An 18,622-nucleotide genomic window follows, 5' to 3' on the forward strand; every position below is an offset into this window, starting at 1 on the left:
TTGAAGTAAATATGTGCAATGCTCAGAGCGTAACCCATTTTGGTTGCCAAAATTGGGAAGCACTTTGCAAAATGTATGGTTTTTATGAGGGCATGATTGTCACCATGGATCTTGGTGATCCTGACATCGAGCAAGACAATATGGACATTTGGGTCCTTGTTGATACGCTTCCGATTGTACCGCTATGTGAGTTCCTCAAACATAGTTATTAACTAATTTATATTGTTTATTTCAAAATAGTTGATAGCTTATTTCCATTGACAACTTATTTTGATTCTTCAAAGACTGTGCGGAAGATGGTAGATAAAACCCACTACACCGATGGCGCCGAATTAACGTATAAGGAGAAAAATCATCTGATCACATTTTGTACCCTTCTTGAGAATTACAATAACTATTATCGAACTCCTCCAAATTATGGTGAATACGTGCCACTAGTGCATGTGTTGAACCACGGTAACTTCTCTGGAGATACTCTGGTAAGATTTTTTACTATTACGACATCCGTGCATCTTTTGCATACTTCTAAAACTAGTACATCATTGCTAACTACGAAGTTATTATTATGTTTTTTAACAAAAACTCCCGATGGATTGTGTGCCTCATCTGATGTCTCTGCATGGTCGCCTCTCATTCTGAACATACTGCCAGGTAAATCTACGGAGCTCACCTGTGCATATCGGATTTCTAAAACCCGTGAACACATGTTCATCAAAGAATGGAAGAAATGTATGGACATTCGCAAGGAGGTTCTTGGAAGTAACATTCAGCGAAAGGCAAGAATTGGAGACAGGCTAATCTCCATTCTCCATAATGGAGAGTCAGGGGCTATCTTGTTTTTTGGTATTTTACCTTAGAAAATGTAGTAGGTCTTAATCGAATGTAATAGGTCCTATGAGGTACAATATGTTTATTATGTGGTAATGTGTTGATAATGAGGAGTACTTGTGATTACGACTAGTGACCAATTTGCTATGCGATGTCATTGCTGAAAACGATGATCTTGAGGAGGTGTTATATGACAATGATGTATTATGATGATAAGTTGTTAATGATATGATGATGATGATGATATTATTATATCATTGGGTGAAAGAACCGCGGGTTAGTTTCAAGTGGATGGACATCCACTTGAAACTAGTCCACGGTTCTTTCACCCCGTGATGTAATAACTCATTATGATGTAAAAACAATCTCTAAATTCCTGTTGTATGAAAACTTTTGTAAAGGTGTATGAATACAACATGAAATAAAAAAGAAATAAAATACTAAATAATAGAAGTAGCGCGGGAAAGGAGAAGCGCTACTACTAATTACCAGTAGCGCTGTTCTGACGAAGCGCTACTACTAAGTCAATTTAGCAGTAGCGTGGATCTAGGCGCGCTATTGCTAAGCATTAGCTGTAGCACCTTATCAGTAGCGCTCCTGCTCGCGCTACTGATAGGCCTAAAACCCGCGCTGCTGCTAGGCTTTTCCCTAGTAGTGATTTCGTTCCTGGCGGCAGCCATAGGGTGGTAAAAGTGAAATTTATGGAATCATGATTATAGTTTCGTGATTTAGTTTTTTTTTGAGCAACTAGTTTTTTTAGGGGGTAAAACACCTTTATTCATCAAACTCCACAGATAGTGGGATACAAGTGGAGTTATGGGGCTAGCCTAGCCAAGTATGCCGCCCCGCCCCTCTACTAAGTGCAAATCTAGCTAGCCTATGAGCTTCCATATTGGATGCACGACCTTCGAAAGTAAATTTACAAAGAAAACCACTTGACCGGGTATTTATCTCCCTAACTATTGAACCATTCTTCCCCATGCTAGCATTGTTGATCTCTAGTATCGCCTGTTTGGAATTAGAAGCAATTAGCACATTGTGTAGATTTAGGTCTTCCGCTAGGGCAAGAGCCTCTCCACATGCGATAGTTTCCAAAATTAGTGGATCATCCAGACCAGCAATTACCAACGCTGAACTGCCAAGATAGGTGCCATTGTGATCTTGACAAACAGCCGCTGCCGAGCCTCCCCTACCCGCTTTGACTCCGGCATCAAGATGAATTTTCGCATAACCCATTGGTGGGGCCTTCTGTCGGGTGGAATGAGTAGCGGTGTGGCCTCCTGCCCCCCTCCTGTAATGTCAGTGGCTTCATTATCTGATAGGACAGTGAGCTCCTGGATGAAGTTACTTACAAACAAATGAGTAGCTCGAGGGGTTTGGAATATATGCTCATGAATGGCTTTACGTCTGGCTGTCCAAATTTCCCAAAATGTGACCGCGACCATTATAAACTGCTCATGTGATAAAGAGTCAATGAGTGTGAATAGCCATTGCTTAGTCTTGGTCTCATTGGTGTTCACTAGTTGGCTGGCTAGCTCGTCATCGACTAGTGCCCATGTGCACCTTGATGTTGTACAATTGATAAGGGAGTGCTTCCATGAGTCTGGAGCGCCACACATTCCACATAGAGGTGAATCAGCCATATGTTGATGCGCCCGAACATGTTCTGTTGGCAGCGATTGCTTTGATAATATCCAAAGAAACATTCTCACTTTCCCAGGAACTTTAATCTTCCATAGATTCTTCCATTATGTCTCATCAGCTACACCTGTTGATGGTCCGGCAACATTCTCCAGCCATGCTTCTCGACACTGACGAGTGGATACTAGCATACGATAAGCAGACTTGTCCGAGAAGATTCCATTCCTTTCAAAATTCCAACTCCAAAAATCGCTAGCATTGTGTGTGCATATGGGAATCCCCATGATGGTTCGCACATCTATGCCAAGAAAACTTGCCTGATCCGTGTCCCAGGTGGCACTCGTATGATCAATTATCTCGGAGACTAGAGTCGGCGGATTGTTTACTAAGCATGCATATGGCCGCATCATCTCATCTCTAGGCAGCCATGTATCATCCCAGATGGATGTAGTCTCTCCATTGACAATCCTGCGAATGAGGCCTTGTTTTAGTGTGTCCCTTCCTTCAATTACTGCCCTCCAGATTTGGCTTGGATGTCCTCCCAATGTGGCCTGAAGGATGGTGGAGTTTGGGAAGTAGATGCTCTTTAGGATACGAGCGCTAAGTGACTCCGGATTCTGTAGGATTCGCCATGCTTGGCGGGCTAACATGGCGAGATTGAAAAGCTCGAAGTCCTTAAATCCTAGACCACCCATCCCTTTTGGTTGTGTCATGGCTTTCCACGAAACCCAGTAAGGCTTTCTTTTGCCATCTTTGAAACCCCACCAAAGCTTCCTTATGAGCATATTGAGGTGTTCACATAATCCTATTGGAAGCTTGAAACAGGACATAGGAAAAACTGGGACAGCTTGGGCGACAGCCTTCACCAAAACTTCTTTACCTGCGGATGACATCGTGTTTTCTATCCACCCTTGTACCTTGCTCCATAATCGATCTTTCAGATATTTAAATGAGCCATTTTTGATTTTCCCACATCTGAAGGCATCCCTAGACACTTCTCATTCAATGTTTCATTTGGGACATTCAATATATTCTTGATCTCCATTCTAGCATTTTCGGGAACCCCTTTGCTAAAATATATAGAAGATTTTGCAAAGTTAATGCGTTGACCCAAAGCTTGGCAGCAACTGTTCAGTACCAGGTTCACCTCATTATCTCCATTATTGTTTGCCTTACAGAATAGTAGGCTGTCATCAGCAAATAGAAGATGGCTCACCGGTGGCGCCGACGGTGCCACTTGAAGACCACCAAGATTGGATGACTCATTCTTAGATTTTAACAGGCATGACAGGCCCTCTGCTGCTAGCAAGAACAAGTATGGAGATATTGGGTCCCCTTGTTTGATTCCTCGTGAAGGCTCAAACTCTTCCAATTTCTTCCCATTGAACATGACTGAAAATTTCACAGTAGTAACCAGTGACATTACTATGTTCACCCACCTTTCACTGAAACCAAGTTTGATCATGATGGCCCAAAGATAAGGCCATTCGATCCTGTCATAGGCCTTTGTCATATCAAGTTTCAGTGCATATGACTGGTGCTTCTTCGCCTTGTTTCTCTTCATAAAGTGGAGACATTCATATGCTGTGATAATATCATCTGTTATCAACCTGCCTGGGACAAAGGCGGACTGCTCTTCAGATATTATTTCCGGAAGTATCAGCTTCAACCGGTTTGATATCACCTTCGGTGCAATCTTGTAAAGAACATTACACAAGCTAATTGGTCAGAATTGAGACAACATAGTAGGGTTTTTTACATTGGGTATTAAGACCAAGGCTATTTCATTAATGCATGCAGCCGACTCTGTACCTTCTACGATCTTAATTACCACGCTAGTGATCTCCTCACCACAGTTATCCCAATGACGCTGGAAGAAGTGGGCTGGGTAACCGTCAGGGCCTGGGGCCTTCGTCGGGAACATTTGGAATAGGGCAACCTTCACCTCTTCTCTGCTATAGGGAGCGTTCAAAGTTGTGTTCATCTCTTGAGTGACTTTGTATGGCACGGTTTCAAGGACCTGTTCCATGTTGTCATCCCCTCGGTGGTATACAATTCCTTGTAGAAGGCCGTTTTCATTGACTCCATCTCATGTGTGTTATCAGTGATTTGTCCATCTAGGCGTTGCAAAGCTCTGATCTAATTCTTCCTTCTCCTCCGGCTAGCTCGCAGGTGGAAGAAGTATGTGTTTTTATCGCCATGAAGTAGCCATTCAACTCTTGCTCGTTGTCTTCACAGAATCTCTTCACGGTGAAAAGGCTCAATTAGGCGATCATTAATCTTAATTTCTTGCCGAGACGGTCCAGACCGACCTGCTGCTGTACGTAGTGCTTTGAGCTCAAACTTTAAAGCCTTAATTTCCTGCCTGACATTACCAAACTGCACTCTATCCCATGTAGCTAGATCACCTGACAGTGCTCCAAGCTTGGTGTGTATCTGCTCCACAGTATTCGCTGCTGCATGCGTCCAGTCATTGCTAATCACCGATGGGAGGGTTGGGTCCCTTTCCCAAGCAACCTCATATCTAAAGGGTCTAGGGCCCCTTCTTCCTACGTGCTCTTCCTGCATGTGTAGTAACAAGGGTAAATGATCTGAGCTCCCTGCTGTTAAGTGCTCCAGCGATGCCGCAGGAAATGCTAGGAGCCATTCCGTATTAGCTACTCCTCAATCCAGCCGCATTCTAGTATATGATCCTCCCACTACCTTCTTCTCAAAGGTCCAAGTGAGTCCCTCATAGCCTATGTCCGAGAGGCTGCAAGTATCCAACGCGTCGTGAAACACATCCATCTAAGCTTGGCTTCTCGATCCAATTCCGTCATGTTCATGCGCATGAAGGACCTCATTGAAGTCACCTATGAACACCCACGGAAGATTGCTCGTGCCAGCTATACCACATAAAGTGTCCTAGGTTTTATACATCTCTTGAGTCTGTGCTTCACCGTAGATGAACGTGATTCTAGTCTGGGTTTCTGTTAGCTCTTTCACATCAACATCAATATGGTAATCAGAGTAACCAATAACTTCTAGCTTTATTTATTCTTTCCAAAATATTCCAATACCACTGCTCCTCCCAGAGCTGCTTACAGCAAAACTTTTATCATAGCCCAAAGTACCAACTAAATTCTCTACTCGTGAACCCTCTATTTTAGTTTCAAGGATACAAAAATTGGAGGGGGCATATTGCTTCGAGAGGTCCCGAAGCTCACGAACTGTCGCGGGTTTGCCAGCCCCGCGATAGTTCCAAACTAGGCAACTCATTGCGCTAGGCGCGACCCACCATTGGGGCCCGCCAAACGCGCACCAGTGTGTGTGTTCGTAACCTTGTTCTTGCTGCTGTTCTTGTCCAAAAGGTTGGAGGTTGTCCTTGGTTTCTTTGGTTCTTGTTTAGACGAGGGGCTCGCTGGTACTACTCCCGTCGTTACCTCTGCTTGATCATTCTGCGGATTTGACGCATCCAGAGCTATGAGGAGGGGAATAGATACTCCCCCTTTTCTGTTCATGTTCGCCTCTCCCATCACAGAGTCAACCGCTGATTTTGGGTCGACCTGCATCTCCCCTTCGTAGTTCTGGCTACGCTGACCCTGACCACGTCCACCACGGCCTCCTTTGGCGTTGCCTCTGCCACCTGCACCTCTGCCGCCTCGGCCTGCCTTGCCCTCACCCGGGCCTTGCCCAGGTCTGCGGAACCAGGAGGCATGTAGATCCTTGAAAAGTAGGGCTTTGGGTTCATGGACACCATCTCCACACTCTTTGTGCATGTGGCCCAAGTGACCACAGACTACGCACCAATCCGGCAGTCTCTCATATTTGACACGAAAGATCTCCCGTTTCTTCTTCTTGACGAGCGAAACTGCATTCTTGAGCGGCTCCGTGACGTTTATCTTCACGCGGACACGCACGAAATTGCCTTCGAAGTCTTGATACCTCGGTTCATGGTAGATATATTCGCCAATGGTCACAACCAGGGATTGATCAAAGGGAAATAACCGTCAGGGAAATCATGAATTTGAGCCCAGATTTCCACCTTGTCGAGAGCAACCGCAGACGGCCTGGTGAACCCATCATAGGGCTCGACCACCACTGTTTTCCCTTTGTATTGCCAAGGGCCCTCCTCCATGACTCTCTCCCAGTCTCCAAGGCACATGAACTGCATGGTGTATAGGTTATCCTCGAGGGGGAGGATCTTGACTTCTTGAGCGAGATCCCACGCCGCCCTCATATTCCAGTAGAACCAGTACTGGCCAGCTTTGTCTGTGTGTACACGGACGATCGCCATCCACCTGACAGCTGCCTCTGGCAGGTCATCGTCCTCAACCATCACATCCTGGATATTGCCTTTGTTTAACCCAAGCTCTTCTATCATGGACTCCAGATTGGTCACCCCTGATCCTGAAGCCCCGGTCGCCATTAGATCTCTTGCCCATGGAAAAGTTACGCGGGCGGGGTGTTCCCTACCGCCGACAACACCCCCGTGCTGCCGGAGCACCAGGCTCCGAATGACGATGGTGGGTACAGCGGAGAGGATCGGATCTCAACAGGAGAAGTGATCACCGTCGCCGCCCCGAGAGGAGAGGGAACCCTAACTTAAGGGAGCAACTAGTTTCGTGATTTAGTAAAAAAATATTTATTAAAAAAAACGATGAAACATTCTTCGGCCCACTTTACACGTTTTGGAACTGCAAGGCCCATTGAATTCCTATGGTGCAGATCGATGCGACGCTCTGACACGTTAAGCAGAGAGGCCGCAATCTTTCTCCCCTCACGTTAGGGTTTACGTTCCTCTCGGCGGCGGCGATTTTTCGCCCCAGGTAGAGATTCAATCTCCCCTTCCCTCCTCTCCCCGCCAGCGCCGGCGTGCCGATGGCGGGGATCGAGGGCCCTAGGGACACTACCGCTAACGGAACAGAAACCTCGGGCAAGAGATCAATGGATGATGGAGCTTCAGGATCAGGCTCGGGTACGTCTGCCTCCGACTTGGAGGCTATGATGGAAGAACTGGGTTTGAAGGAGGACGATCTGGAGGATGTGGTGATCGAAGACGATGAGCTTACTGGGGAGGCCACGCGCTGGATGGCCATTGTTAGGGTTCACATGGACAGGACGTACAGCCAATACTGGTTCTTCCGAAACATGAAGGCAGCCTGGGACTTGGCGAAGGAGGTTAAGATCAGGCCACTTGAAGATAATTTGTACACAATGCAGTTTGGATGTCTTGGTGATTGGGAACGGGTGATGGAGGACGGACCATGGACCTTCAAAGGGAAAACGGTGGTGTTAGCTTTTTATGATGGATTCACGAAGCCATCGTCAATAGAGCTTAACAAGATTGATATCTGGATACAGATCCATGACCTCCCTGATGGCTTCTACCCCAAGATCAAGGCACTTTCAGCTACTGTAGGAGAATTTATCTTTGCTGAACCAAAATCCCAGGACTTTGAAGGGAATTTTGCTAGGGTTAGGGTAAGGATCGATGTGACAAAGCCGCTTAAGAATGCAGTGTCACTTGTTATCAAGAAGAAAGAAGGCCTCTAGAGGGTGATCTTCAGAGTTAAATACGAACGGCTGCCTGACTGGGTGCGCCGTTTGTGGATACTTGGGACATCTGTATAAAGAGTGCGGTGATGGGATACACCCACCAAAAGCTTTGGTTTTTAAGGACTTGAAAGCTTCATGGTTCAGAGGACCGGGAAGAGGCCCGGGGGAAGGAAGAGGCCAAGGAGAAAACAATGGAGGAGGAAGAGGGAATGGCAGAGGCCGGGCTGGAAGAGGACGCGGCCGAGGCTCTTCTCAGGCGCATTCTATGGAAGAATACATGGAGGATGATACAGTCAATATCGCTTCCGATGTGGCTATGAGTGACGCAGAAAATAACAGGAAGAGAGGCAGTATGACAAGTGAAGCCAACTCACCCGTGATTCGGGTGCAGACAAGTAGCAAGGCCTCCCCGTTGCTGCTTCCGCCTCCACAGGTACCGCCCAGCCCTACTTCAGTACAAGAGGCAAAGAGAACCAACCAGAATTCGAGCACAACAGACAAGAATAGTGGGAAGAGTGCAGTGGCGACCAAAAATCTTGATGCGCATTTGGCGGGCTCCATGACAGGCTCGCGCCTAGCGCAATGAGTCTGCTATGCTGGAACTGTCGCGGGATTGGCAAGCCGCGACAGTTAAAGAGCTTCGTGATCTGACAAGGCAACTTGCCCCCTCTGTACTTTGTATCCTTGAAACCCAAATAGAGGGAACTAGAGTCGAGAATTTGGCTGGCTCATTAGGTTTTGATAAGAGTTTTGCTGTTAGTAGCTCTGGTAGAAGTGGTGGACTAGGTATGTTTTGGAATGAAGAAATAAAGCTTGAGGTTATCGGTTATTCCAAGTATCACATTGATGCAGTTATTAATGATTTGATGGATGTTAAAACAAGAGTTACTTTCGTTTATGGAGGAGCCCAAGCAAATGAAAGATATAAGACATGGGACACGCTTAGGGGAATTGTCGGCTCTAACAAGTTACCCTGGCTGGTCTTAGGTGATTTCAACGAAGTGCTTCATGCACATGAACATGATGGAGTAGGGAACAGGAGTCAAGCACAGATGGATGCATTTAGGGATGCACTGGACACGTGCGGCCTATCCGATATTGGGTATAGTGGCAATGACTGGACTTTTGAACGGAAGATGGTAGGAGGGACGTACACCAAAGTGAGACTGGATAGAGGCGTCGCTAATCCAGCCTGGGCCATTGCATTCCCCACAGCCAAGTTGGAGCACAAACTTGCTGCTACAAGTGATCACATCCCACTTCACGTAAAGTACATGCATGAGGATGCATGCCATCGGGCCCCGCGTCCTTTTAAATATGAGTTAGCCTAGGAAAGAGATCCTGGCCTGGCTCTGCTGGTGGATTCTGCATGGGCATCTGGCGCGGCCGATTCGGTGCTCTCCATAAGCGACAAGCTTCGGTCGCTGTCATCTGACCTGGCCGGGTGGGACAGAGCACATTTTGGCAACGTGCGGCGCGAGATCCAACAGCTATAGCGACAGCTACAGGAGTTACACGATATTCGAGGAAGATCTGGTCCTAGTCATGTGGAATTAAAAACAGTAGAAAGATTGATAGAATTATTTCACAGAGAGGAAATTCTATGGAGACAACATGCTCGTATTGAGTGGCTCATGCATGGCGATAAGAACACGTATTTTTTCCACCTACGGGCGAGTAGACGGAGGAGGAAAACCAGATAAAGTCACTTTTAAAAGAGGACGGGTCGGCGACAGAAAATGTTGGGGAGATGGAGAATTTGACTACAGCTTTTTATCAACACCTGTATACGTCAGAGGGGGTCCAAGACATGGAGCTGGTTTTGGACACTGTACCGACCAAAGTGACCCAAGATATGAATGATATGTTAAACGCCCCATATAGCCAAAAAGAAGTGAAGACTGCCTTGTTTCAAATGTTCCCGGCTAAGGCACCTGGGCCTGATGGCTTTCCGGCTCACTTCTTCCAACATCATTGGGATACATGTGGGGATGACGTAACCAAGGTGGTCGTGAAAATGGTGGAGGGCAACGAGTCGGCTGAATGCATCAACGAGACTAGTTTGGTCCTAATACCCAAGGTGAAAAACTCTACACACTTGTCTCAGTTTCGTCCTATTAGCTTGTGTAACGTTCTATACAAAATCGCTTCCAAGGTGATCGCTAATAGACTGAAAACAATTCTACCTGATATAATATCTGAGGAACAATCCGCTTTTGTGCCTGGAAGAATGATCACAGACAACATCATTACAGCTTATGAGTGTTTGCATTTTATGAAGCGCAATAAGGCTAAGAAGAACCAATCTTGCGCCCTCAAGCTTGACATGATGAAAGTGTATGACAGGGTTGAATGGCCTTATTTGAGGGCAATTATGATGAAGCTGGGTTTCAATGAGCGGTGGATTGATATAGTAATGAGCCTGGTAACAACTGTCAAATTCTCAGTGTTGTTCAACGGCAAGAAACTTCAACAGTTTGAGCCATCTAGAGGAATCATACAAGGGGATCCAATTTCTCCGTATTTGTTCTTGATAGCAGCAGAGGGCCTTTCGTGCCTCCTCAAATCAAAAAGTGAGTCATCCAATGTGACTGATCTACAGGTGGCTGCTATGGCGCCTCCGGTGAACCATTTTCTATTCGCAGATGACAGTCTGCTGTTCTTCAAGGCAAATAATGCGGAGTCAAGTGAGGTGTACCATGCTCTGAATATCTATTGTCAGGCAACCGGCCAACGTATAAACTATGCCAAATCTTCTATATACTTCAGCAAAGGTGTGCCAGATACGGTCAGACAGGAGATAAAAGATACCTTACGGGTACCCAACGAAACTCTTAACGAGAAGTACTTGGGAATGCCTTCTGACATGGGCAGCTCCAAGAACGGCACGTTCAAGTATCTAAAAGATAGGCTTTGGAGTAAGGTACAAGGTTGGGTAGAGCGCACAATGTCCACGGCAGGGAAGGAGGTTCTAGTTAAATCTGTGGCACAAGCGATGCCTGTTTTTTCAAAGTCATGTTTTAAGCTACCGAGGGGACTTTGTGAACATCTCAATATGCTCATCAGAAAATTTTGGTGGAGGAGTAAAGAGGGCAAGAGGAAACCTCATTGGGTGTCCTGGGAGACCATGACTCAACCTAAAGACATGGACGGTCTGGGTTTTAAGGATTTTGAACTCTTCAACCTTGCCATGCTAGCCAGGCAAGCATGGCGGCTACTGCAATATCCTGATTCTCTTTGTGCCCGAATCCTGAAAAGCATATACTACCCAGCAAGTGACATCCTTGAAGCGGAACTGGGAGGACATCCGAGCCAAGTATGGCGGGCTATGATCGAGGGAAGGGATGTCCTAAAGCAGGGTCTTGTCAAAAGGATTGGTAATGGCGAAACCACTCTTATATGGGAACATAACTGGCTGCCCCGGGAGGAGTTTCTTCGGCCCCTTGGATGTTGTGTTCAAAACCCACCCACAAAGGTTTCTGAGCTGATTGTCAGGGCTACAGCTTCATGGAACAGAGAACTAGTTCAAAGCACCTTCTTGCATATGGACGCAGAGATCATCCTTGGAATACCTCTTTGCACGCGCAATCTAGATGATTTCTAGTCCTGGCATTATGAAAGGCATGGTTCCTTCACGGTTAAATCAGCATACAAGATGCTTGTGGCGACCAAACAGAGAAGGGAGGCGTGGTTAAACGGAGAAGCTGGTCCATCCAACGCAAGGGCAGAGAAGGATGAGTGGAAGTATCTCTGGAAAACAGCAGTCCCTGGGAAGATCCATATGTTCCTATGGAGGTTATCTAAACACTCACTCCCGACCAATGATGTTCGAGCTCATCGTCATATGGCCACCTCAAGCACCTGCGGCCTGTGTGGGGTTCAGGACTCTTGGAGGCACTCTCTCCTTGAGTGCACATCGTCGAGAAGCGTTTGGGCACTAGCGGAAGAAGAGATCACACATAAAATCACGTCCAATAGTGAACCAAAGGCGAAGAGCTGGCTTTTTACAATAATGGGGTTGCTGACACACGAACAGTTTATCACAATGGCTGTCACCCTTTGGTCCATATGGCATGCCCAGCGAAAAGCTATCCATGAAGCAATATTCCGGAGCCCTCAAGTAACCCATGGCTTTATCGAGAGGTACCTGCAGGATCTGGCGATCATACAAAATACAGGCAAGAATCAGAGAACAAGTGTCGCGGGCCCACGACCAGTTCATCCGAAACCAAAAAAACCCCCGCCGGGACACCACAAAATCCATGTTGATGCGGGTGTTCGAGTGTGGAGAGGTGGATCAGCGGTAGCAGTCTGTAGAGATGAAGATGGCAACTACATTGGAAGCTCGGCCCTGGTAGTTGAAGGAGTTTATGATCCCCCTACTTTGGAGGCAATAGCATGTCGTGAAGCTTTGGCCCTGGCAGATGATCTGGGCATTCATCACTTCACCGTGGCATCGGTCTGTCGACAGGTCGTGCTAGATATCGACAGAAGGGCACGCGGGCATTATGGCGCTGTCATCAACGAGATCAACATCAAAGCTTCTACTTTTTCCTGTAATTTTTCTTTCGAAAGTCGTGCTGCAAACTATGAAGCACATCGCTTAGCTAAATTTGCGCTTTCTAGAGGTCCAGGCCGCCATGTCTGGTATGGTGTTCCTCATGACCAACTTTGTATCCCACTTCATGTGGAGTTTGATGAATAAAGCAGGTTTTTTTACCCCTAAAAAAAAAAGCAGAGAGGCCGCAAGAAAATGGAAGCAGCAGCAGCACGAGCGCGACCACGAATGGCGTCGACCTCAAGATTGTGCCGCCGGCCGGCTTCCTCCTCCACCGCCGCGCCGCCGTCCCCAGCGCCCCTATTCTCCGGGGGAGGAGCGCGAGCGGGCGGTGCGGCCTCGCCATCTTGGTTTCGTCCTCCAATGGTAGATCTGCCGTTACCTGCTCCCCCTTCTTGCATTTCTCCGTGGAATTGTTTGAGATCTTGCAGTTGAGTTCAATTATAGTAAGATGAGGTGCGAGGAGTCGAATTTTATATATGGTCCATTCTGAAGCCACAGCGGTTCAGTTGAATCCGGTAAGATTTAATTCCAACTTCTTCGCTAATTATCCTGAGCTGGCAAAATTAGAGATCCATTTGGAGTGGAATCGCATGTAAATGGTGTCCAATTGGGCGTTGTTGAGATCCATCATGGTGTTGAATATACATGACAGGATAGTTTCCTTGTGCAATATTCAGTTACAAACTTGTAATTCAGAAGTCTATTTCTGATGTTTAAGTTCAGACTGCGCCCTTGAACATACACTGAAGTAACAATAGCTCATATTTAATGGTGTAGGTGCAGCTGGGCTCTCCCCACTGAGTGACTCGGAGAAGAAAGGCCCTGTGGTGATGGAGATCCCGCTGGAAAATATCCGGACGCGTGCCAATGATCCTGATGAGGTGCAGAAGCTCATGGACAGCATCCGTGTCATCGGCCTCCAAGTACCAGTGGGCATCTTTTCCTTTAACATTAATTTTTACCAAAATTATTTTCTTTTAGTTCATAAGTTAAATTATGTCAGAACTGGAATTTTCTTATGTGGAATTAAGTACATACAAATAAAGTTATATACAGAGCTAATACATGGCCGAACACTACTACTGAATTCAGTGATCTCCATACAGTTGTCTAGAGGATGTTTGTGCTATGGTTGATTGAGTATGCGCGTCAATATTCAAGTTGGGTTGTTTACATGCATGTTCTGCGGTACACCGTCACAAAGTATAAATGCATTTTTTGTCCACGAGATCCGGCACTATTATGTCTAGAATGAGTTTTCCTTAGCTCATTTTGACATGTGAAGTCTATTCACCTGTGCTCCTCTAAATCAGTCTTAGTTCAAAGGAAGTGTGCCCTTTATGCCCGGATCAGTGGCTTTATAATTTCAATAGCGGCTCTATTATGTCTAAGATTGGATCTAATCTACGTCTAAACTAGGGTTTTACTTCTGCTGTCTTGGCCGTTGAAGTAGAAGGTGCCCCCTTCTGGTTCCGGCACATGGGTATTCATACCCGGTCTTGAGTCGGTTGGACGCCTTTCCTTCCTGGTCTCCTGGTTGCAAACGCCTTGAGCCTCCCAATCTTGATCTCTGAATGGTGGACGTCTCGGCCTCTTACCCGTGTGACAGGCGAACTCCCTTTCGCCTGAGGCCTTGACATTAAGGAAGGAGGGGCTGTTATAGATGTTCTCTTTAGCATACAAGTTTTCGCCTTTTAGAGGTAAGATTAAGGGTTTGAGCGACTCTGAACAGGGCCTGGCATGATGCGGTATGTGGAATTTCAACTTCCCACCGACATAGACCAGGGCTGGTGAGTTGAGATTCCACACATTAACGACCAACATCACAATGATGAGACCAAATCAATGCATTAATCAAGATCGAGTAGCTCACATCACTCAACCTCTCTAGGAGGCACTTTTTAAAACAGGTAACTAAAATTAGTATATAACGGTAGACAACAATAAGTCTATAGTTCAGTAAAGAAAACTAAACCTGTAAATCTGTATCTATTAATTCATATCGGAACCCTTGCTGAAGCAGTATACATGACATAAGCAACATGCACGCATAAAAACCGTGCAAAGACAAAAAAAAAGACCTACTTGGGGAAAACGACAAGGACGTAACAAATGATTGAGTGTCTTTCTTCCTTTTCCTGAAGCACCCGTTTTTGTGGAATTGCTTATTGATGACCGAATTGCTTCAATAGCACCTCCACCTCATTATCTTGGTCTAGCGGCATCTCTCACTTCGCCATCTCAGCCTCCTACTCATTCTTCTCAACTGTCCGTACTTCCAATATGTCCTTCCATGTCTCCATCTATTAGTATACTGATTACAGACTCCCCATAAATCCTCATGTTAATGGGAGAAATACGAGAGATATGAGCCAACGGTCCAATCTACAGTGGCGCAAATGAACTTCAGGGGGACTGGATATGAGCCAAAAGAAGGTAAGGAAAACACTATCCAATGCTTCTTATGAAATGACCCATTCTGATAAATGTTCATCTACTAATTTCTTCTTTTGGCTATCTCTGCCATTTCATATATAATCTTCCAAGCCTACGTCCCAACCTAGGTCTCTAGAGCAAGAACTTAACATGAAAATACCTCAATAAATGCCAATCGTACCCCTGATCTCTTTATTCTCCATTCTCAAAGACACAAATTTAATATTATGGAGAGTGTTGGGATTTAAAATGATGGTGAGGGTAAGGTTTTTATAACTGATTGGTTTCTCTGTTTGACTCCCTAGTGACAAACTGCGAACTATAGTGACGGTGAAATATGAAATCCTAAATTTAATTTATATCAAATATATCATTCTATCATCATATTTATATATATAGGCATTACATTGCCGCAACGTAGCAACACCACACAATATTAATTACTAGCGGCTCTTGGACCAAAAACGGGAAGAGCCAACATGCATGCTTTAGATAACTAGTGTTAGTATAGTAGGATCTGACTATCGAGTAGAAGGTCTGATTTTCAAGTAATTCGGTAACTGAATCTTATTTGATTTAGTCAACGAATATTTAACTTTTTGCTAAGATTCCTGTGCTTTTTCATGGGGTGATTGCGATCTCGTAATGTAGGCAAATTATGATACAACAGTCAGGGCCACGTATTGAGACAACATGTGCGCTTTCATATGGTAATACAACAATAATCTATAGTCTTACAAAATAAGGGAGATGACAAACACTTTTTTTAGCATGTCAAACACTATTAAGATGATGAGATTATCGAAGGTGAAATATTTTTTATATATGGAAGCAGAGCTATTTATTCACTTATTAAACACATATGCGGGCCATAATGTCTTGTTGCCATCTTTAGGAGGACAGTCCGTTTATTCATGGGACACATGCCTGGCTGGTATTCCAAACATGGCCCAAGCCTGCGGATCTACTACATCTTGTTCATGCATTGCCAAGATAAAAATAAGCTGACCCTTGTTGGCCATCAGGCACATAGTTTCCTACCCCGTCCATTACAGCTGCAGTAGAACCCATCATCTGCTGCTCACTCCACATTGGCTGCTGACCCACTTGTTGATTATATATGGAAGGGGAGCACTGAGCTAGGTTGTTCATGACTGTGAACGAGCTCGTCGGAGCCTGCAACCTAAAGCTTGGGTCATTGTTGAGGACGGTGAAAGAAAGGGTTTGCCGAGGGGAAGAACTATTATTTGTTGCCAATAGCTCGGTGTCATGGAGCGTGACATCATTGATGCTGTAACGCTTTGTCCCTGATGATGCCTTTTTCTCTATTCTCTTGAAAAACTTTTGTGCATGGCTTGAAACTTGGACAGGGGTCTTAGTGGTGACGAAGTGCTTGGATATGTTTTTCCAGTCGCCACGACCATAGACTTCCAGCCCATAAAGAAATGACCTGTGGACATAATGTTCAAAAGAATTCTTAGGTTAAATTGTTTACTGAAAGATGAATCATGCAGTTGTTTTATTGAAGCACCTAGTATAGATTGAAGCAAAGTACCTATTTGACAGGTTCGAACCACTACAACAACACATGCTTATTTTTGTTGATTTACGAGTATGGGATAGAATGCATGTATATCAGAAATCCATAAGTGAACGAACATTTTGTAACATATTGATAACTGAAAGATATTACAATTTCAAATTATCAAACCTCTATTTTTCTATAGCGAAATGACAATCATTAAAGGTTATTGATCTGTTTGATTGGGATGATTGGGACAAGACGTACCATATTGGAATTTAATGTCCTGTTTAACCGCCTTTCTATTTTCTAATCAAAGTCCAACACATAAAAAATTTAGGGCAGAAAGAAAGTTCATCAATATCTAATTTGCAGAGATTAGTATTTATCAAAAATGTAAATTGTAAACGTCTATACATACGATTAGTAAAGTGCAATATCGTTGCAAATTTAACATACCTGCCTCATAAAATTAATTTGCAGACGTGCTTAATTATCATATGTTGATTTTAAATAAACAACAACTAAAACTACATGATAACGAAGAATATAGGGATCGACTAACTTGTGTTCCTCTTTGGTCCAAAACTTTCGTTGATGTGGGGTTACAAATGGTCGATCATTGGAAGTATTGTTCTCCAAGACCACCATTTTGTTCTTGTCTACCATCATCGGAGCCTCCTCCATCTTCCCGATTCTTGTATCCTCCGGTGCACAATGAAATGAAAATCTATTATCATCCATGGTCATCTCCTCATCCTCTTGTACCTCAAAGTTTTCATTAACAAGGCCACCCATGCTGTAAATAGAAATTGACAGTGTCCATGTGTACAGTTAGTAAAGTACAATATCATCACAAACATAAGCTGATGTTCTCACATAATAAATTGGCACACCATTCTTTATTAGTATATGTTCACTGAAAACAAACAACAATTAAAACTACATGACAAAGAAGAGTATACAACCGTGGACGAACCTGTGTTCCTCATCGGTCCAAAACCCCCATTGATGTGGGGTAATAACTGGTTGATCTATGGAAATATTGTTCTCCAACACCTCCATCTTGTTGTTGCCTACCATCAGCGGTGCCTCACCCGTCAACGCGATACTCGTATCCTCCATTGCACAACCAAAGGACAATCCATTATTGTCCATGATTGTTGTCTCCTCCTCTCCTACCCCAAAGTTTTCATTCGCATGGTCACCCATGGTGTAGACACCGTGTGTGCTGCTAGCACCATTCTCCTCCTTCGGTAGCTCATAGTTACCGTTGATAGGGTCACAAAAGGTGAAAATGTTTTGTGGGCTACCACTAGTAACATGGGTCCCCTCCTTCCGCTGGATCATATGTGTTTCCATGGCGAGATCAACATAAAGATCTATTACCTGTTTCATGGTCTTTGAAGGGAACAATGCATGGAGAGAATTCACGATGTAGTTGTGCTTCTTATTCTTCTCATCGTTGTCGTCGTACATGATTTTGTTGGTGTTGAGCCTAGCAATGAGTGAGCATGCCTCTTCTACCTCGGATGAGGTCCACCCCTGGTTGACTATTGGATCCATGAGAGATTGGGTAGTTGAACGCTATAGAATTATGAGGACTATGAACTATGAAGATGGGTTATAGCTTGGGGATGGAGACTCGAGAGTAAGATAGTGTATTTATAGCCATCTTGTGTGCAGTCCTACTTTTGCTAATTAATTTGTCACATTGATAGTTTGTCGGTCCATACAAAAGTAGATTGAACTATAGTTAAGATATTGCTTATGACCCTTTGAGGAACATGCCAAACTATTCTATGTTGACCTTGACATTGTGTCTTTGTTTGATTGATTTATTTATTTTGCCAATACAAATAGTTGCCGCAGGCCTCCAAATATACGCAAGAAGATTGCTAGAAACAACACACGCAGGCCTATTGAGTATTCATCAATTTTGATCTAGATAGATAGAACACGCATCTTGTGCGCATGCATGACATGTGCTCTCATCTTAGAGTGCAAGACTCAAACCATGGTGTCCGCCGCTCTCAAATATGCATAGCACACAGGATATATCCATTCGGTTTTGGCTTCTAGTGACACATGCATCA

General features: G+C 44.8%; 2 protein-coding genes across 2 annotated transcripts; one reads left to right on the forward strand and one right to left on the reverse strand.

Annotated features, from left to right (window-relative positions):
- Positions 1-12,647: 12,647 nt before the first annotated feature.
- Positions 12,648-13,875, forward strand: LOC119338577. The gene is made up of 3 exons (XM_037610887.1): positions 12,648-12,654; positions 12,746-12,931; positions 13,346-13,875. The coding sequence occupies exons 1-3, from the start codon at positions 12,648-12,650 to the stop codon at positions 13,702-13,704; spliced, it is 552 nt and encodes a 183-aa protein (XP_037466784.1). The 3' UTR covers positions 13,705-13,875.
- A 2,024-nt stretch (positions 13,876-15,899) lies between these two features.
- Positions 15,900-18,139, reverse strand: LOC119340128. The gene is made up of 3 exons (XM_037612033.1): positions 17,506-18,139; positions 17,092-17,325; positions 15,900-16,454 (listed from the first exon to the last, which is right to left on the reverse strand). Exons 1-3 carry the CDS (start codon positions 18,090-18,092, stop codon positions 15,983-15,985), a joined length of 1,293 nt encoding a protein of 430 aa, XP_037467930.1. The 5' UTR covers positions 18,093-18,139; the 3' UTR covers positions 15,900-15,982.
- Positions 18,140-18,622: the final 483 nt, after the last annotated feature.

The sequence above is a fragment of the Triticum dicoccoides genome, chromosome 7B (assembly GCF_002162155.2).
Source record: "Triticum dicoccoides isolate Atlit2015 ecotype Zavitan chromosome 7B, WEW_v2.0, whole genome shotgun sequence".
NCBI classification, from domain to species: Eukaryota; Viridiplantae; Streptophyta; class Magnoliopsida; order Poales; family Poaceae; genus Triticum; species Triticum dicoccoides.

Coding starts and splice junctions, on each gene's coding strand:
- LOC119340128 (XM_037612033.1), bottom strand. CDS start 18,092: ATGGATCCAATAGTCAACCAGGGGTGGACCTCATCCGAGGTAGAAGAG. Junction 17,326..17,505: donor TGGACCGATGAGGAACACAG/GTTCGTCCACGG, acceptor TTCTATTTACAG/CATGGGTGGCCTTGTTAATG. Junction 16,455..17,091: donor TGGACCAAAGAGGAACACAA/GTTAGTCGATCC, acceptor TTATGTCCACAG/GTCATTTCTTTATGGGCTGG.
- LOC119338577 (XM_037610887.1), top strand. Junction 12,932..13,345: donor CTTGGTTTCGTCCTCCAATG/GTAGATCTGCCG, acceptor TTAATGGTGTAG/GTGCAGCTGGGCTCTCCCCA.